Raw genomic sequence first — 21172 nt, forward strand, 5'->3', positions numbered from 1 at the left:
TACACAGCCAGAATGTATGACTCATCTCTGAAATTCTGCCAAGTGCTGGGGAGGCATTATCCAGTTTATTTGTGTGCATCTCTCAAGATCTCTTTAAATACTTTGCAATAAGATTTGCAGAAGGACCGAAGTTATTTTAATGAAACCAGCATGTACCAACCTGCCTGATGCTGCAAGGAAGGTGGGAATATTCAGAGTATTCAGACTTTTTTTCAGGTAATGATCTATATCTGCCACACTGGGTCCCGTAGTTGCTGATTTTGGGTGGAAACTGATTATCTGACCTCTTCCTATTTAGAGGGTTCCTACAAGCTTAAAAATCATATTTCAAAAGTGAAGTAAATTTTGTTTGGCTGATAATTCCACTTTACTGAAGGTGGCTAGAAAAGGGAGTTTTATAAAATCAATTTGCTTTTCAAGAGTTGCCCTAGTTATTCATCTTCTGGGTTTGTTTTTTTTCTCATCACGGGCAAGGAAAATAGGTATGTCTGTTTTGGTTTTACATGCAGCCACTTTCCCCTTCAGGCTCACGATGCTGACATGTTCATGGGGGTCTTTTTCATGTGGTGTCAAACTGGATTCACTACAATCCCTTTGGCTGCATCCACCAGCCTGTTTTCCCTCATTTGTTTACTGCCTCGCTTTGTAAAGGGGTTTCAGGAATTTTTGTCTCTCCCCTTCACGCCTGCACTCCCCACCCAGATCTTCATTGTGGGATCTGGCTGGTTTATAGGAGATGTGAATCTACACAGAGTTTCTGTTAGGGAAGTTTTACTAAACTCTATATGAGTATTTTAAGATAGATGCACACAACTGCACAGCCATTACCACTGCCTACAGATGGGAGTGTGAGCTTGGCTCTGGCAAGCAGCACAGTCCCCCCGTTCTGTAAAAGCTCTACCGGAAATGGGGGTGTCTGGTCAGCTCCATTTGTGTGCTGGGAAGTGCTGTGTTTGTCTTGGTGTCTGAGCACGAACCACAAATGCACGTGATAATTTGGGTTGCTGAAATTACCTGCATTTAATATTCACTGTCTCCTCACTCTGTTTATTGAAAGGAAGTAACAAACAAGTAGTAAAATCTAAGGAAAGACCTTGGCAACTTGAAAGAAGCATTTTATTGACTTTTACAGTAGTGGTGCGTTCGACATTCATATTAGCTTTGCATGCAGATATATTCAGGATACATCAAACATACAATAAAGTTCATTTTATTGCCATGAGCATTCATACCCACGTAGTAGGAAAGAGACATTCTGTGGTGCATTTCTAGCTTATTGACTGGGCTGGACTCTGCTTGCAAAGAGAGTGAATGGGAAGGAGGACAACATGACTGTACATATTGGGTTTGGGTGGTTGTTTGGTCCAGGTCAGTTGTTGCTTTCTCTTCATGGGAGGCTTACATCTGGTACTGAAAGTCAATCTACCATCTTTGGAAATAATAAAAAAAAAAAATGAAGTCTGTGTTTTCAGGGGAGTTTTCTTGTCGCAGCAGTAAGAGGCAGCGTGCTGGGAGAGTGCTCTTGGTCCTGCAGCAGCTTATCCTGCAGAGTTTGCAGTTGGCTTCCAGCCTTTCTGCAGACTCTTCAGACTCATTAGTGTTCCCATAGGCAACCCCCTGGCTGGAGCTGATTCCAGTTATTTAGCTTTCCCCTTCTCTACCCATACTGTTCCATGCTCTTGTGGGTAAAAAAGAGAACAAAGTGTTCTTTTATGCATTGATTTGCACTGTGTAGCCCATACCTGGGCAGAGTTTTCAGGTATGAGATGTCTGTGGGCATATTTTCCAAAAGACAGGAGACAAATGAGGTAGGGAGGAGCGTCAGCAGTGGTTTGGCCTCTGATTCAGCCGTCTTCATTTTTCCTCAAAGGAAGTTGCTTCAGCTTGTTAGGAGGATTAAAATATATATATATATATATATATAACATCTCTCAACAGAGGAAAAGTTGGGGGCCAGGGAACTTCCCTTTCAACTGGGCTGCTCTTTACTGTGCACATTTTGAAGGGGAAAAGTTATATGGTCTCCAAAGCTACAGCTGGGAAACTACAGATAAGCCATGCCAGGCTTGGAGCCTGTTCCTGTCTGTGTTCTTATTTTTTGCAAGTTACTTGCCTTGTTGGGGTGTCCATTCCCATGTCTGATCCTGCTGCAGGCAGAGCAGAGGTCCCAGGGCAATGTAACTCTGTGGAGCAAGCCCTCATGGACAGGAACATGTCAAGTTTCCAACACCTTTTCCTCAGGGGATGAAAGTCTAAGCTCTAGGTTGTAATGTACATGAGAATGAGGTGAAGCCTTTTAACAAAGCTGTCTCACTTCTGCTTCTTTTGAAATCTGCCACAGTGTAGCAGCACCTCTGGCAATGGCACTGGAAACTTCAGGTTTGGTACTTGCAGACAGGTAAGAGCAGTTAAATAGGGTCAGGACATCACTGTCGGCAGCGAGGGACAAACCTAGCACGGCTCTCCAGGTGGGACAGGATGTTTTATATGGTTGCAACAAACCGGCCTTGCTTAAGCCAGCTCTGTGCAACAAGTCAGTTCCAGCTCGGGTATTAACTGTGGGCTTAGCTGCCAAATCTGTGCACCAAAAGAAGACAGAACAGAGCAGGGAGGTGTACAGCAATTGCTGTTCCTGGAGATTTTCTGAAATGAAGGGCAATCTGCTGCAGAAAGGGGCTCATTCATTTTTGGAAGAAGCTGCCCCACACAAAAAGAAAGAGACTAAAATACAGAAAAAAACATGTCAGGATATCTTTAAAGAAAGGTTTCTCCCTACAGCAAAGCCTTTCCCTCATTGGGACTTATTAAAATATAGACATTTTCTCCAAAGGAAAGAAAAGTACAAAGCACGCCATCAAAACAGAATTTCAAGCTATTTCATTCTCATAGCGTTCTTTCTGCAACGTACACCGGATAGTAAGGAATATCACTTTTAGAAGTTCATACCACATGCCTTCCACGTTTGAGGAATTACGTGTGAAATAAATCACACTGATTTCCCAGCTGAAAAAAGCACCCAAAAAGGTCATAAAAGGACTGAAAATTCCATCTATAACTAATTAGCTTGCCTTGGTGCCTAATCCTATGTGCTGGGGTTTTAGAAGTTTTAAATTTACATAAGCAGAGACATAAAAAGAACAGCGTTAAGCTGTGCCAGAAAATTCAGCCTCTACCACTTCCAAGCAGGTGGGAGAGCTGTCCTGAGCCCTGTGGGAAGATTTTGGGGCTGTGCTTCCCCTTCCCATGTTCTGCCCCATCCCTGATATCTGTGCTGTGGGTGGAGAATTCTCCTGTCGGGTGGGAATGTTGCATCTATATCAAAGTACCCTTGCTATAGGGAACATGCTGAGGAAGAGAAAATGGCATTTCTGTAGGAGGGACAAAGTATGGCAAAACCATGTTTCACCTCTCTAATGGACAAAAGATCCACTAAGGGCCATGTGATGCCAACTCACATCAGAATTGTCAGGAATCGGTCTTTGAAGTTTAGTTTAAATCAACATAATGTGAAAACAAAACAAGCCAGCAACCAACAGTAAACCACACAGGCAAAACCTCTACCTGGTCCTACCAGGACAGACACCAAGTATCACACAGAAACACAAAAGACAGTTCAGACCTGTGTATCTGAAAGTATATTGATTTTACTGAATGTTTAGGGAGAATGTGCTTCCATTCCTTCATGCTCTCTCCTCTTTTCTGGTATTCATATGAGCAGTTCATTTTCTAGTTTGCATTATGTGTAAAGGTCTGAGGGATCAACTGTTGTTCTTCTGGGAGAATGACAGACAGGCTGAAGGTTCCTGCAACTGGGCAGAATTAATGGGGCTTGCAAAGAAGCTGGAGAGGGACTCACAACTAACGGGCTTCCTACATGATGAAGAGAAGGAGGACGCAATGTATGATAAAGGGGTGGATTTAAAAGGAAAGTACAGAGAACTTATTAGTTCCTAAGTGCTAGCAAGAGGAAAAAGCCTGCTTCTCTCTGGTGTTTTAGCTTTGCTGGCAATGTTCAGTATTCATGTCGCAGTCAAGCAACAGCTAAAACCGAGCAAGAAAAGCGATGTGGCTGCAAAGCCGTTTAGAAGTCCTTTGCCTCATCTGCAGCAGGTTGCACATGTCAGTGACAGAAATTTGTTAGACACAGAGGGCACCTGGGCACACACACCTTCAGCGTGATGGCAAAGCATCATTTGTCCCTTGATGCAGCCCGGTCTCGTCTGAATGGTTGTTATTGTGGGAATGTTAGGCGCTGGTTCTTGACAGATATGGGCCTTTATTTACATCTGCTCTTTTATGCCAAACTGCCTATGTAAAACTAATGTGCAAAATAAGGCATGAGTTCATTGGCCTTCAAATGACAATTTTATTTTTGTTGTTATACTGGATTTGCAATTGCTCATTCTGCAGTACTCTGAGCAAGGTGATGGATCATCTCTAATATTTACCACTTTAAAGGCACTGACTGTGAGTATGTGAGCAGGTTCAGCTAATGGTTTTCCACACAAAGCAGCTGCTTTTCAAAAGAGGCCTCTGAAGCTGGTGACAAGTTCTTATTCACAAGGGTTAAAAAGTGGGATGAGCTGCTGAGGTCTAAAGATTTATGCAGGTAGCAAATAAATAGACATTGCCATGCTTTAGCCAATTTTAACAGATACATATCCTTGGAAAAATTAAATAATTAAAAGGCACAGTACTTGGGAAATATTGTGCTCCTGCTACTGCCACATCTGCAATGAAAACATAAGTACACATAATTTGAAAGATAAATAACAGCTGATATGGAAAAAGATGCCTGAAAACAGATGACTTCACATACACTTCCGTCTTTCAGGCAGTAGGTCTGGAGGGCTGTGTGACTGGATACTTCTACTCCATATGAGGCTGGAGACTGGAAGAATTTGTCTTCACCAGAGGAAAAAAAAATATTGTGACATAGTGCATTACATCTTTTTCTCAAATTTCTTGCCCCCAGGTGGCTGTTAACTTTATGTAATTTGTAGCCTCAGATCCTCCCACAAGGAGCAGGAACACAGCCCAAACCGATCCCATCTCTAGACTGACTAATTCCTATGTTAAGCTCAGGTGAGACTGAGTGACACAAAGGGCAGCTGAGGAGCAACAGCCTACTCGTGCCTTTCAGAGCTCCCTCCTGGGCTGCTGTTTTAAAGGTGGAAGTCAATACAGGTCTGGAAGAGACTGTATGACAGAGTGAGGGTATTTTTAAAAAATTAAGACTGTTGTGTGAGTGTCCACAGTATGAAATAAATGAAGTAAAATTGGTCTTATGTTAGGTAATGGCTTGCTTTTGCATATGTTTTCCCCCACAAAATGTAATGCATGTACATGTAAGTAAGATGACTCAGTGTTGCAGAGATTGTTGATGGATGGGGTCAGGGAAAATACTCCCGAATGTGGAAAGAATAAGAGAAAGCAGAGATTGAAAGTTGTTGGTTAAGACTGTGTATTGCAGGCCTTTGTGCACAACCACTGTTTGCACAAACATATATGGAAATAATCTTAAGGTGAGATTCTCTGTGCCCCAAATCAGACTTGGGTAACTTCCCCACTGGGTCTGCATTGGCTGCTTAAAGAAACTGTTATGAAAAATTTACTTGCTGTTTGTTGGGTTTTCTTTAAACAGCCTGATTACATTTTGATGACACTGTACAAACACACAGTTAGAATCAAGTGCTAGAAATAGCTTCCTAGAACTCAAATGGTTTTTTAAAATAAGCAAGTAAAAATGTGCATGTGTGTAAACCATGCATGCATCCAGGCGTAACTAGTAATTTTTATTCTTCCAGATGAAATTGTCTGTAAAAACATGAGATGCTATTTATTGTTACCATTATTTATAATTTTAAATGTGAACAGTGACATGGAGTGTTGTCTCAGCTCATTTAACAGGTCGTGAAATGGTTGGAAGGATGATAGAAATCTCTGACAAACAAGCCTCAGGTAAAATGTAGTTATTCATATTTGCTACTCAACCCCTGCTTTTTTCATAATGGTGAGTAAAAATGGGTCATCCCATTAGGCAAAAAATACTATCACTAGCAAGAAATGCTTCCATCTCCCATTGAGGAGAACATAGGCATAGCCCAATGTCATCCCCTCCCTGTGCTTTGACTTCAAGGGGAGCTGAAGTAACAAGAAGAAATAGCTGGACTTGCTTTCCGCAGTGAAACCACAGTGAGCTTGAAGAAGGTAACACTGCCCGTCCCCTGACTGTGGGGCGTTCGCAGGGCACAGTGTCCTTTGCAGCAAACGTCTCTCCTGAGATCTTTCTACCTTAGGAAAAAGATATTTCAGTTTCTCTTACATGTGAATGGACAGTTTTGACCCAACACTTGAGTGATTCAACAAAAAATCATCACCTGTGTAAAAAGCACATATGTCACGGAGCTTATTCTCGGGAAAGGCCTTATGTCCCAGAGCAGGGTCCCAGAATCAACCGTGCCGTGGCAAATACTTTTTCTTGCATTATGGCTCCTTTGAGGTTTCTTGGAAGCAAGTTATTTCACACTGGTGTTGTACTCTGAGAGGGAAACACCCTCTCCAGATGTCACGCAGAAAATAAAAAAACACAGCAAACCAAACAGAAATGGCACACATACCTGCCATGGAGTGCTGCCTTGCCTCTGGTCACTGCTGGCAGGAGAAAAACCACTGCTGAGTTTGGATTTAGGGTGAAGTCTGGTGAAAACGCAGGGACTAGGAATGCTCGGAATGGAAAATTGTCTGGCAGTTCTAAAAATTTAAATCCCTTTATCCCTTTTTTTTTTTTTTCCCTGTGGATATATTTCTTTAATCTAAGCACTTGAGTGGTTCAACTGCTCAATAGCTTTTTGGTGACAGTTTCTGTAAGAAATAACTACAAGTGATGTTTTCATTAAGGACCAGATGCTCTAAACCTCTGATAGAGTCCTAACCACAAATGGTTATTATGTTGGTTTTTTAAAAAAAGTATTGATAGTGATGATATATTCTTTGGTTTTAAGTGTGTCATTTTCTGAAATAGCATTTGCCTTGATTCTCCTTGTTTTGGCGCTGTCTCCTTGGCCTGATTCATATGACAAATGCCTGTTTATGCAGCTGGTACCCAACTCAGGACTTGGAAGAGTGCAGAAAAAAATCATAACTTTGTGATAAGGCAGGAAGAAGTACAGAGCTACAGATGGTTATATCCCTAAGCGCAACTGGGAAAACTATGGAGACAAATGAATTGCTTACTGATGAGAAACATTTCTTAGGGCAAAGCGCGAGTTTGCAGTAAACTATGGATTCCTACCCATGCCCCTTTGAATGTCCTCCCTGAGACAGGATCGAAACAATCGAGCAAGTGTGTGAAATGCAAAGAAATAGTGGTTTTTTTTCACTAGTCCTACCAGACATGGGCTATTGTGCCTCAGTTATTTGGGCCAACAGCTGTCACCTCAAAACGTGCCTTGCTAAGGGACAGTCGTTATTGACTCTCATAGCAATCCTGCAGTGCAGGGGAACAGCCTCAGGACCACATTGCTGTACTGTTTTTCTCTCCTTAGATGCAGCACTTGCAGAAAATCAGAGAAAGGTAACGATGATTCTGTCTGAGCTAATATAGGCACCCGCATGTTTTAGGATGATATCTTCATTGACTGACTCCATGACTGCCTTAGAGAAAACCCCTCCTCCAGACTGCTCAGCTACGTAAAATGGAGACTTACAAACTTTTATCTTGCTTTTGCCTTGGTAGCGTTAGGCTTTAGCTCACTGTCATTGTTCAGATGATTAATTTTCACCTTATCCAGTCAAAACTGAAGTGGAAGCACATGACAGTAAGGTTATTACCTATATTTAATTGTTTTCCAGGACTACATGTTGACCCAGCTCAGTGAATGGAAAGACTTCAACTGACCTCAGCAGGCTGAAATGAAGAAATGAGACAGAAGCTAAACATTTTGCCTTTTAACTTAGCCCTGGCATCAGTAAGCATTCAGGTAAACACCTTAAATTACAGAGTCTCTGGTCATTAACCAGACTGTAATGGTCACGTGTCATGGAAATCAAAGTCAGTGGCAATCCGTGGTAACAGTTTGCTTTTTGGTTTAAAATTTAATAAGTAGAAGTCAGTTATAAAAAGCCTTGCAAACTCTTTTCTGTGTGTCCAGTATAAATCTTCATATATTTCCATTTAGGTGAAATCTGAATGTGAATTGAGTAGATTTCTACTGGCACACTCTGATGATATTCAAGGAGTAGGTGTAGCAAGTTGTGGGAACTAAGAAATTAAGAAAAATATTGCAGTGCTGTCAAGAGTAGGTGTAGACATTTTGTACCTGCTAAACCAAAATGATGGGTCTAACATTTAAAATAATATGCTGATGTAATGCTTGAGCAGAACAGTGATTTAGATAGACAATGATCTTTCCTCTGCTATCCAGTTTCCCTAATACTAGAGGAAAGCCAAATGTTTTGCAATGCAAATAGAGCGGCAAATAAAAGGATGGTGTGAAGGTGTGATTCATCTGGAAAAAAAAAAATCACTTAGCAACCCCAGGAGGCAGGATATAGATCCCCGATTTAATTCACCCTACCCCCTTCTAGTGTCTCCATACTAGTGCAGCAGTGACTGCGCAGGATTTTCCTTGTTTTGTAGCTTGTGCCTTGGGTTTTCTTGCCCTTCAGTGGACGTTTTTTTGGGGAAGAAAACACAGTTACTATGCTTCCTTTATTGTTGCTGTCTACTGGGATTATTCTTAAATTAGGGAGCAGAATAGTCGCTAGTGAGGTCCCAAATCTCTGGATGGCATACAACCTTCTTTATTTCCAGTTAGTATGTGTTCTGCAACAGCAGGACAGTGTAGCTGAAGTTAGGCTTGGAGTGTGGAGAGAACATCTTGCCTCATATAGCACCTGCTGACGTGCCATTTAAAGCCTCAGCCTCATGTTCTCTTGAAGGACTAGAAATTTGGTGCAATGTTTAATTTTTTAATGAAGCATCTGACAGATCAACTGAATTATGAAGCTTGATTTTGCAAAGAAAAAAGCTTAACCTCTCTAGGAACTGAGTGCAAAAGAGGACAAAAGCAGAAGCAGGTGCATGAAAAAACAGGCTTTGCAGTAACATGTTTCTAATGTAGTGGGAAACTGGGTGTCTGAACCAGCTCAAGAGCAGATGCACACTGAGCTTGAGAAGATGCTATTCACGTTAATTAAGGCTGAGTCCTACACATTTAACTCCCACTGATTTCTTAAGGGTTCCAATTCAAGTCAATGTCAGTAGGAATGTGTAAGGGCTGCAGGCACGGGCTCTTTACAGTATTAGTAGTCACATTTTGGGGCTTATTAAGATGAGGATTTGCTGAACAGACTGTACTGCAAAACCATGCTAATTATCATCTAAAATTCTGGAAAGCTGCCACAGATTCCTGGGAGCTGTCTACGCCACCAGAGAAATGGCTTCAGAGATGCTGATTGCCTGAAATAGATTGGGGCATGACTTGTCCTTTGGCAGTGATTTTTATTGCATCCATGTAGCCACCCCGGCTTTTGACACACCACTTTTGGTGCACACCTGATACAGCTGTTCTCAGCAGCCTCACAGGGAGCGTTTCTGGAAAACTCGAACCAGTGGGTTTGTTCCAGTGTCTAACCCAGAGTGCTGAGCTGCTTGGGATGATTCTGGTTGGAAAGTGTTTCAGTGTGTCTTTTTTATGTGTTGTATTAATTTTCTGTGGTAGCATACTACTTTGTGAGCTGGTAGATTAATTTCGGTAAGGCTGAATTACAGTGATTCTTTCCTTATTTGTTTATGGTAAGGCTATCATTTCCAGCTGCTCCCATAGTTACATAAAACTCATTGAGAGGTTTCAGCCATTGATATTTGTGGAGACTGGAGCTCCTCCTCACTAACTTTGGTCAAGCCTTGATTCAACAATAATACAGTTTATGTAACTGGAGACTCTCACTTGCTTTGTTTCAGTTCCAGGAACGGTCTCTCCATGACATGTCCCTGTTTCTAGTTTTGTTGTATAACCCAGAAAAAGACCTGGAGATTTTTGAGGCTCCAGTCCCATCTCTGACTGATTCAGGAGAGTCCAGACCACACCTCAAGAGATACACCTTACCGTGAAGCAAAAGGGCACTCTGATTTGGCATCTCTTGTGCTCCCCTATTTTGACAGGTCTCTCTTGATGTCTCTGAAATGCTGAACTCTGTAGCAGAGACAGGAGTGCGAGGCTCCTGCTGGAACGTGTGAAGCACCAGGATTACATGGAGATTTTCTTTCAATCTCCCTCAAACCCACTCTTAGATATCTTGGCTGTCCATAGGCAGCTTGTAAGGATCATACCTTGATTAATCAAAAGCTCCCTGATGGGATTTACCCACTCGACATAGGGCAGAAAAATTTATTTTGAACAGGGGGCGTATCTAAAAATGGGAAAAAAACGTAGTGTATATGAATATATAACCTAGGGTAGGGCTTCCCACTTGTGGCATGCATCCAGCCGATGGTACACAGTAGACTTCAGGATGGTTTGAAGGTATTTCACAAATATCTGAATGCCTCCTTACTCTCACGAATGTGGCCCAAGACAGAGGCAGGCACTGCTGAACAGCTGCTGCTGCTATCTCTGCCTGGAGGTGGATATTGAACACTCTGGAATAAGCGGAGCTCCCTGTCCTCTGCTTTCCACCCAGGAATAAATACCTTCAATCTGGAAATTCATGATTTTCCTAGAGGGCTGGCCCCTTGGGTTTGTGCCCAGGTTACAAATGTCACGGGGCAAGCTGAGCTGCCAGGCACCTGTGTGAAATCCCAACAAAGCAATGAGGCTTTTCAAATTTCCCCTTCTGACTGTATTTTCTTGTATTTTTTTAAAAAGCATATGTTAGCCAGGAGACTTCTGTCTCCTGCAGAAAGCTGTTAGCAACACTGTGTGTCTCGCTTCTTCCAGCACATTTTACTTCTTGCAGAAGCTGACAGCCCCAAGTGAGGATCCGCGCCCATGGCCATCCGATGGGAAAGATGAGAAATTAGGGATGAGGGATGGATAAGAGATGCTATTTTGGCTAATTTGTCATGTCTACTGAAGACAACCTGAGCTGCAAAACTGGCAGCAGGGAAGAGATGGCTGCCACTCCTCTCCAGTCAGTGCAATGAATAATTAATGCACTTTCAGTTTATCGCAGAATCACAGAATGTCAGGGATTGGAAGGGACCTCAAAAGATTGTCCAGTCCAATCCCCCTGTCAGAGCAGGAACATCCAGATGAGGTTACACAGGAAGGTATCCAGGCAGGTTTTGAATGTCTCCAGAGAAGGAGACTCCACAACCTCCCTGGGCAGCCTGGTCCAGGCTCTGTCACCCTCACTGAGAAGAAGTTTCTTCTCGTATTTAGGTGGAACCTCCTGTGTTCCAGTTTGTACCCATTACCCCTTGTCCTATCATTGGCTGTCACCGAGAAGAGCCTGGCTCCATCCTCAGGACACTCACCCTTACATATTTATAAACATTAATGAGGTCACCCCTCAGTCTCCTCCAAGCTGAAGAGCCCCAGCTCCCTCAGCCTTTCCTCATAAGGGAGATGCTCCACTCCCTTCATCATCTTCGTTGCCCTGCGCTGGACTCTCTCCAGCAGTTCCCTGTCCTTCTGGAACTGGAGCCCAGAACTGGACACAATATTCCAGGTGTGGTCTCACCAGGGCAAAGTAGAGAGGAAGCAGAACCTCTCTCGACCTACTAACCACCCCCCTTCTAATACACCCCGGGTACCGTTGGCCTTCTTGGCCACAAGGGCACAGTGATAGTATACTTTTCACGACACGCGCTACTCGCACGGCTCTTGAAATGCCATCGTATTAAAGTCGGATAATGACTCTCCGCAGGACCCAGCTCCTGATTCCAGCGGCGCCGGCGGTTCGCGCCCCGCGGGCGGTGGGCGGGACCGCGGCGGCCGTTGCAGGGGGCGGGAGTTTTGAACGGCGGCGCCGTTGAGGAGGATGCGGCGGTGGCGCGCGTCGGGCGCCGGCGGTGAGGAGCCGGTGAGGGCGAGCGGGGAACGAGCCGGTGCGGGACGAGGGCGTCGGGGGAAGGTGCCGGCCCGCGGCCCGGTGTTGCTCCGCCCCGGGGCAGGTGCGGGCCGTTAAGAGCTCCGGAGTGGGGGCATGGTAGCGGGGTAGTCTGCTTTGCGGGTCTGGGCGAGTAGTGGCGTGTGGGAACTGCCGGTTCGCTGTTCGGGGTGACGCCGCCTTGGGGCTGGCCTCCTACTATCACCCTCTTCAGGCTCTCGGAGCTCTTTAATCTTTTAGCCATTGATTTTCCTATTAATCAGGGGGTTTTTAAGCCTCGGATCGCTTAAAGACCCGAATTGGTTGAACTCGACTGTGTCTGTAAAGCTGTTGCTGTCGTTTGCAATAAATACTCGTTCCTGTGTCCAAGCTAGTATCTTGATTTCACAGCTGCTGTTTTAGAAGAATCCTTGCTGCCTGACTACTTGCTTCTTTTAAATAAATGTAGTAGACCTACGGGGTTTAGATGTAAGCCACTGTGCTAATCGATCAGCAATGTACCCTGGAATAGGATTCTGAAAGCCTGTATGTAAGATTCCAATTAAATAAAGTAAAATTTTAATCTGTCCTGCCTTCAGTAGTGCCCATATAATTCTTCTTGGCTGCTGTTGGATTTGTTTGTTTTGTGACTCCATCACCTATGCACAACTAGAAATCATTTAAAATTTCTTATTATTCTAGATATAATTAGGAGGGGAATACTTATTTTTTTTTTTTTTTTTTAATTCTGGAAGTATTGCTTAGGTAGTTTTGAGTACAAAGCTGAAAAATCTCAACAGCTACTAATGATCTTGGCTGGGTTACGCTGCTGCTGGTGAGAGAAGGATGGAGGCTGCAAGGGAAACAGTGCATTAGTAGACAGCATATGGCAAAGCAATGCTGTGTCATTCCTCCAAGTCCAGATGGTGTGCTTGTATTTTTAGAAGGAGTTGAAGAAAAAAAAAAAAGCTGACCATTTTTTTTTTTTTCGTAGGCATGAAGAACTTTATACGTTCCAAATCAGGCTGCTAAGTCATTTCTTCAGCTGAGATTTATATGGTGTAACTATTTGAGCTGTGGCCCAACAACCATTTTAATGCTAGTCTAGAATATTTTATGTGAGCCTGGCTGAGATGTTGTGTAGTTCTGAAAGTCCCGATACTGATAAACACAGATGCCCCAAACTAGGAGAGTTTGTTTCCTTCGCATAGTTACGTACCAGGTGATGGACCTGCAGAGGAGCTGCATGCTGTGCTGGGTCAGTGCAGAGGCCTGTTACCCTGGGAAGTGTTGAGGAGAAATACCACTTCACTCTTCTGAGATGAAATTTGGCTTTCTAGTAGCTGATGTGTTAGTTTAAGCTCAAAAAATGAGTAATTATTTCTTAGGGACAGGTGTGGGCCTTGCTTGGCTTTTCATGGCTGTATAAACTTTGGTTTGCAATAAAAGAAGATTGATTAAAGCTATTCTTTCCTGAGAAAAAGCATGGCTGGCAAGGCAGGTGCTGGGGATGTGGAGGTGCTGCTTTACCTTGCACTGCTTGGTGTTGAAACTTGTGAAAGCAAAGCCATGAGGGGAAAACTGGGGTAGTCTACAGTGCTGTGGTGGGTCTCAGGCCTTTGTTTATCGACTGTAGGGAATACCAGCAGAACTTCTATGGAAAACATCTCTGATGTGGTCTTTGGGGTCTCAGGTTGAGAGTTCTTAGTTTCTGGAGAGTCCTCTGTGCTTTAGTAGTGTCCTTCTTCACGGTGATGTCTAGTCATCATCTGTGTTCTCACCATGTGACTAAATTGTCTTAAACTCTGGCATATGCAGTAGAACATATATTTGTCCTGCTTTGCCTGATTACATGAGCCTGGGGTCTTTATCATCTTGGGGGGAGCGGGGGGACCCACCTCCGTTATTACTTGAGGAAAATTACAAACTATGTTTGTGTATGGGGTTTTAGCAACTTGCTGGGTCTTGATGTGGGGCAGAAGAACCTTCTGCACAGCTCTAGGTCCCATTTTCACAAGAATGAAGTTGCTGTGTGTAACAGAAGAGGTGGGAAACAGAATGAGAAGCTTATCCTGCTGAAGGGATCTGATGGCCTCTGGGTTTTTATTATGTTCTGAAATAGCTGATAATCAGCTCTGTTCAGATGCTGTGTAGTAGAGTATTACAACTTGAGCACGTTGCTGTGCTGGTACTGAATGCGGCTTATTGATTGGATCTGTAAGCAGATGGAACAGCAGCTGAAACATTATGTGTTTTTACATCATGGCATCAGACCTTCAAAAAGAATCAAACCCACTCCTGCAAGGTTGGGAGGAAATGCGTCATGACTATGTAGTGAGCTTCCACCTGCCTCTTGTGGCTGCTCTGAAGGGTCACTTTCTTGTGGCAAAGGCAGCTAAATTTAATGAAATATAATGAAAAAATTTAATGAAATACAACAAGGGCAAATGTAGAGTATTGCATCTGGGCAGGAACAACCCCAGTTTCCAGTATAAGTTGGGGAATGATCCATTAGAGAGAAGTGTAGGGGAGAGAGACCTGGCGATCCTGATGGACAGCAGGATGACCATGAGCCAGCACTGTGCCCTTGTGGCCAGGAAGGCCAATGGCATCCTGGGGTGTATTGGAAGGGGGGTGGTTAGTAGGTCGAGAGAGGTTCTGCTTCCTCTCTACTTTGCCCTTGTGAGACCACACCTGGAATATTGTGTCCAGTTCTGGGCCCCTCAGTTCCAGAAGGACAGGGAACTGCTGGAGAGAGTCCAGCGTAGGGCAACAAAGGTGATGAAGGGAGTGGAGCATCTCCCTTATGAGGAAAGGCTGAGGGAACTGGGTCTCTTTAGTTTGGAGAAGAGGAGACTGAGGGGTGACCTTATTAATGTTTATAAATATACAAAGGGTGAGTGTCCTGAGGATGGAGCCAGGCTCTTCTCAGTGACAAACAATGGTAGGACAAGAGGTAATGGATTTAAGCTGGAACATAAGAGGTTCCACTTAAATATGAGAAGAAACTTCTTCTCAGTGAGGGTAACAGACACTGGCCCAGGCTGCCCAGGGAGGTTGTGGAGTCTCCTACTCTGGAGACATTCAAAACCCGCCTGGACACCTTCCTGTGTAACCTCATCTGGGTGTTCCTGCTCTGGCAGGGGGATTGGACTGGATGATCTTTCGAGGTCCTTTCCAATCCCTAGCATTCTATGATTCTATAATGACAGATAAGTCCCAAATAAAGAGGAAAACTGTCCGCGTTACCCCTTTCATGGCTTCCAAATTTCTGAGGTACTTGAATTGTGAGGAAATCAGCTCCTTGTTTCTATCCTGTTTAGAGGCTTGAGGGAGAGCAGCTGCCAGTACTTTACCAGCTGAAATACTGAACTTGTCAATTCAAATTATTGTAGCATGAGTTTCAGTCAGTTGCTTATAGATCCATTCCAAGGCACTTGTTTAGAGTTTGGATGTACCATAAAACTGAAAAGCGGCACAGTGCTTTTAATTCCAGAGGTAGCTGGGACACTTTCTGGTGTTGAAAAAGCTCCACTCATCACTAACTTGCAATGTATTTGCCATGCAGCCCTACAGTATAGTGACAACACTCTAGTTTTTATGTGTCAGAAATATTTGGTTTGGGCAGGGATGGCCACACAACGAGGAAATGTGTATCAGAGTCACCAGTGGCATCCAGCACACCTTTGGGAGACAGCAAATGGTCGGTGTTCCTTTACCTTAGTTATCTTCTGGCTTGCTGTGGATTGACCTTTTTGAAGCGGCAAGTGAGGAACAATGCACATTTATAAATACTTGTTTTCTCTGAAAGTAGGTAGGAAAAAGGTGGCTTCCCAGAAATTTTTATAATACCTAAAACACCCCTCACTCCTTCAAAAAAACAGTCAGGTATTGGGATATTGCCCTTTTTTTGTCTCTGATGTTACCTGAATTTTACAGCAACTGGAAGTGAAAAAAACCCCGATTTTTAAAACATTTTAAGATGTCCGAAGAAGTAGTGAGATTGAATTTCTGATTTTAAATATTTCAGATAATTTCTAGAATTTAGAGTTCATTTTAGTAGAGATCACTTTAAAAAAGTGTGATGTTAATTTAGAAGCTTTGTTCAGTTAGGATTTTCAGTGACCATAGGAGGGGACCATATGTTATTTTCCTCTGAATGACTCATCGAAACATACATTTTTAGTAACTTTCAGATGCTACCCTGAGTTAATGTTGCTGCCTGGTTTGGAAGTTGCATGTGTAATGGCTGTAGTGAATCTGTTACATCCTGTGTTTTACTCTTTTGTTCCTGGAAAGAAAATGATTATTTTATATTTAGTAACCATCTCCGAATGGCTTCATGTGACTAAAACCTAGAGTTTTCTATCCCAACTGTGAAGTAAGTAGAGCTTGTTAAAAATTCAAGATATTGTTAGTTGGGTTTTTGTTTAGTTCTCCGTTTGTTTTTTTGTGTATCTAGGAATGCGACATCCAAGAGAAGATTAACTTTGAAATCCGCATGCGAGAAGGCATCTGCAAACTACTCACAGTGAGCACACAGAAAGACCAACTCTTGAAAGCGGTTAAAAACTTGATGGTTTGCAATGCTCGTATACGTGCATACAGGGCAGAGCTACAGAACCAAACCCAAGAGCTGACCCCATGCAGAACTGGAAACCGGTGAGTAACAGCTCGAATTCAAATGGAGCATTTCTACGATTCATTATCAAGCAGGCTTTTGCGCAGGTGAATTCTTAGCAGCCTGTCTTAGGAAAGTGGATTTAAACCCTTCCTTCTGTCTTCTCCTATTCAAATTTAAGTCACTGCTGCCTTAAAATATAAGATCATTCCAGTATCTTCTTTCAACTTTGGAAAATTAAATACAAGTCATATTTTTCTAGGTAGGTTTTATTATTAACGTTAAACTATAATTCTGCATCTGAATATCAGGTAACATAATAGCCATATATTCTTGATTACTTTTAGCATGCAAAAAGATACCTAAACAAGTCTGAAGGAACAAAACAAAACTATCCGAGTCAGAATACACCTATTTCTACTTTTCATTCTTTCTGTTGTTATTAAGGTCTGTTTAATGATGGAATCATCATGGTTAATTGGTACCCTCTGCTGGCCATTTCTGTTAACTACAACAAAGTAATCAATTAATACGAAGAAAAATCAGTGCAGTTGAAAATATTCTCACATTATAACTCTTGAATGAGCTAAAGTATATGTGGTTTATTTGAATAACGTTATAATTTTTTGCTTAATGGACTATATTTGAGAATCATGATGCAGAGATGCTATTGCTCTCACAGTATTTAATGAAATATTATATTGCAATTCAGCATAGAAACCTTCTGTGAACATGTGTAACTCTAGTTAGTTTTATCTGTAGGAAAAGTTCTGCTACTTTTTTACTTTCAGAAATGTGGTCTTACAGGTGAAATTTGTTGAAGGAAAGAAATGTATTTTCTGACTATATCAACTATTATCGTGAAAGCTGATTTTGAAAACTCTCACTTATAACTTGTGGTATTCTGTAATTATTTCAGGTGTGTTGTTTTTTCATACTAAGATGAAGACCTTTGTAACAATTAATCTTTTATTTATCCTTTTAATGATGGAATGATATGAAGTATGTATAGATGCTGATTTACTCAGCTTCTGGTCTTTGATGTGAGTGAGCACAGAATGGTGATGGCTTGTGTCCAGAGCAGGGCAGAGGTACTTGAAGATATATCTGAACAGCTGCACTATTTTCTTACAGTCATAGTCAGCTGTATTGTCTACTTGATTTGTGTCCATCATGCAGTGCTTAGAGTTCTGTCTCAAGGGGTCCTTTGGATTGTCAGCAGAGGCCACTGGAGAGATGCATTCTATAGAGTTATTTCTCTACCATTTAGATCATATCTTTGATAGCTGATAGTACATTTGCAGTTCTTTTTTTCAGTATTTGCTCAAGACTGGAGTTCCGTTAAAGCTTAATCCAGATAAGATGATGATGGCTGAGAGAGAAAATTCTAGGGTTTTCAAGTGAATTTTATCTCTGTTTCTCGTTACATGGGTCTGTACTTTGTGATCTGAAGATCTTATAACTGCCTCTGGAAGTCAGGATATTGGTAGCAGCTAGAAATTTTCATTTCGCCTTATTTGGTTAGGATTTAGCTGTGGCAGATACAAGGAGAGCACTCTATTGTTACTCATTATCTACAGATTGTTTTGATTCAATTCAAGGTTGACCTTGAGATCTACACTCTGGCTGCATAGTAAACTGCCTGCCTGCACGTAAAATCACAATATTAACAATGCAACATTTTGTAAGTGGTCTCTCTTAACAGAGGAGCAGGCAGTTGTCTAACTAATAACAGAACCGGTAAATTATGTTACTTACTCATTGATGTCTACAGAAGGGGTAAAGTTAGAATCATAGAATCATTTTTGGTTGGAAAAGACCTTTAAGAATGAGTCCAGTTGTTAATATATTTGATTCTGTTGGAGCTGGAAAAGACAAGGAAGATTAATCTACTTGTCTTTTAAAACTCAGGTTAAATAAGCTTTGGAGTAAAATCTTCTAGGGAATTAGGAAAATTGATGGTGTACTTTCCTCTCAGATTATCCTCAAGAATCTAACGATTCATATCTTATACCGGAGATACCAAATTTAACTTTAAAGAAAAGCAGTTGAAATGAGCTATAATATGAAAACCCTGACACTTTTTAACGTTTAAAGGGTTGCGTTTTAGAGGTCTAAATGCACAGATCTCAAACCTTGTTTTTCTTCATTTTGGCAGGTCTTCAGAAAATGGGACAAAAGACAGGGTGGCATGCAGAGCAAAGGTTGCTATATCAGGTAAGCAGCTGGGTGGTCAGTTGTAGGAGCTAATTGGCTGGACAGTAACTTGTAATACAAATTATACAAACAAGATAGTATTTTTAAAGTGTGCACATGCTTTTGAAGATCCTACCTAGTATTTCTATTTTGCTTTCAGGGACCCTCACAGTGGGAAATACTTTTTTCTGTTTGTCACTAAACACTGCATACATTTCAAAGCTAAATAAGTGTAAATGTGCTGATAATTCTTTTTCTCCCCACAAAGACAGTCTTTGATGCGATCATACAGAGTATGTCTAACAAACTGAGGGCAGAATTATAGCTATTAATAGTATGCAAATGCTGTTTAGATAATGCGGATTGCATTACTACAGCAAAGGTATAGTTGTATGGCTTCAATGCAAAGTAGTAACAAGAATATTTAACAGTGATTTCTAGTAGGCTGGAACACTGTTTCCTAGCCCATTCTCAAACTTCAGCACTATGAACTTATCATTTTGTTTGTGTGTGCCAATAGAGGATGTTACGCTCAGCGTTCCTGTAGCTCTTCATTTGGGCTGTTCTAGCTTTGTTAACAGATCTGTTTGTGCTCCCTGACCAGCTTCATTAAAAATATAATAGTGTAGGGCTCACTACTCAATCTACTTAAGTTAATTCTGCATATTTTGACATCTCTTTAAGCAAGGTAACTTCTAGTAGAAGAAGAGTGATGAGCACATGGCTCAGAAATGTTTTCTGCCAGCACAGCTGTTTGCAGAATGTGTAGCTGTCTTTCCTCCTTATGGTAGTTGTATAAAAGCATCTGTGCCTGTCTGTGCTGTGGTTGCACCTTTCTTTGGATTTGTAGAGTTACATGCGGTGAAGACTTTAGGATCATTTAATACATTTTGTTATCTTCAGAAAATCAGAATTGTGTAAGGACTCTATTTTTAGTGCGAAAATTTTGTTCAGTATATGAAACATTTAGGTATGATGGTTTCTTTTGATGGGACAAGAGAATAAAACCACTTTCTATTGTGTGCCGGTGATTCTGTCCTGTTACTAACGTAGCGGTTCTCAAACCTCAGAAGTGTGGCATAGATTGAATCACAGAATCACAGAATGTTAGGGATTGGAAGGGACCTCGAGAGATCATCTAGTCCAATCCCCCTGCCGGAGCAGGAAGACCTAGATGAGGCGAAGAAGAGAAAGAGGCACCAACTACCTCCTTGTGAACTCAAGTCTGTTGGTGCTAGGATGCTGACATGCCTCGCCCATCTGCAGATACTCGTGTCAGGAAGCCTGACCAGGTCCAGTTTACAGCAGGGAGGCCTAAATGTTCTTCTGGACCTCTGCTGAGAGATTTATGCTTTCTATAGGTCATCTGTTATTAACTCTTTGCTTTCCACTGTGCGTGCCTGAGAAGCAGAGAACTGAGGCACATGTGAAGCAATTGCGGGGACAGGCTTGTTTGTGCTTGGCAAGGGCAGGAGCCTCTGGGCAAGATACACCATTGGGAGACCCTGAGATGACATCAATACCTGCCTCCCTGGTTCCTCCTTGCGTTGTCCTCTGACCCATTATCCTGTGTCCCTTTAGCATGCCAAATCAGGTCCTGTCCGCTACCACAGCTGCAGTACGTCCACATCTGTAATGTCCATTATTCATCTTTCCCAATCCTGGTGCAGCACATTGGGCATGCTGCATTTCTTCTCTTTTGTATGCTGACCTTCAGTGGATTTGCAACCAGAGCTGCCCTGCGTTTTTGGACGGCAAACTTGCGTGTGCATGTGCCTGTCTTGTTGGGAATGCAGTTGTGAACAGAAGCAGTGTGAATCAGGAGATGTCATAACTGTATTGTCTGGGAGAGCCTGGAAATGAGGAGTGAGTGGTGGTCCATGTAGTGTGACAGGGTGTGTAATCTAAGAATTGAAGATACAGAACGGATTTTTTAAGGGAAAGTAATCCATCCGCTTATAAATATATTAGCCTGTCAGATGGTTAGTACATGCCAGAAGCTTAGACTATTACCAGAAGAACACACGATCATGTGGCCAACACCTAAAGTTCAGGAACAGCTATGCCGGAGTTCTGAGGAATGTCCTCCTACGGAAAACAACTGTGTGTCAGATACTGTGTGGGGAGCACATTCCTTAATCCACAGATTTTCACACTTCTATTATTTTTACTTATTTATCCCCCATATGTGTGGATAAATTCTGTGATTTATGTTATCAATCAATTATTTTGTCAGAAGACAATACATTAAATGTTGATCAAAAAGCATAATCATAAGTTAAAGTAATTTTATAAAGCAATCATTGGCCTTAAATCTGA

At 42.2% G+C, this 21172-nt stretch overlaps 1 protein-coding gene across 4 annotated transcripts in view; it reads left to right on the forward strand.

Annotated features, from left to right (window-relative positions):
* Window positions 1-7854: 7854 nt before the first annotated feature.
* RTKN2 (rhotekin 2) overlaps window positions 7855-21172 on the forward strand; it is a 39233-nt gene continuing 25915 nt past the window's right edge. The window contains exons 1-3 of one of the 4 annotated variants that reach the window (XM_071811675.1): window positions 7855-7982; window positions 16499-16698; window positions 18816-18874. In XM_071811675.1, coding sequence (XP_071667776.1) covers window positions 7923-7982; window positions 16499-16698; window positions 18816-18874 — 319 coding nt within the window. In that variant the 5' untranslated portion in view covers window positions 7855-7922. Of the gene's footprint in view, window positions 7983-11950; window positions 12122-16498; window positions 16699-18815; window positions 18875-21172 lie in introns of those variants that run through there. The other 3 variants (XM_065843745.2, XM_071811676.1, XM_065843746.2) reach the window with 3 other exon arrangements.

The sequence above is a fragment of the Patagioenas fasciata genome, chromosome 8 (assembly GCF_037038585.1).
Source record: "Patagioenas fasciata isolate bPatFas1 chromosome 8, bPatFas1.hap1, whole genome shotgun sequence".
Lineage (NCBI taxonomy): Eukaryota > Metazoa > Chordata > Aves > Columbiformes > Columbidae > Patagioenas > Patagioenas fasciata.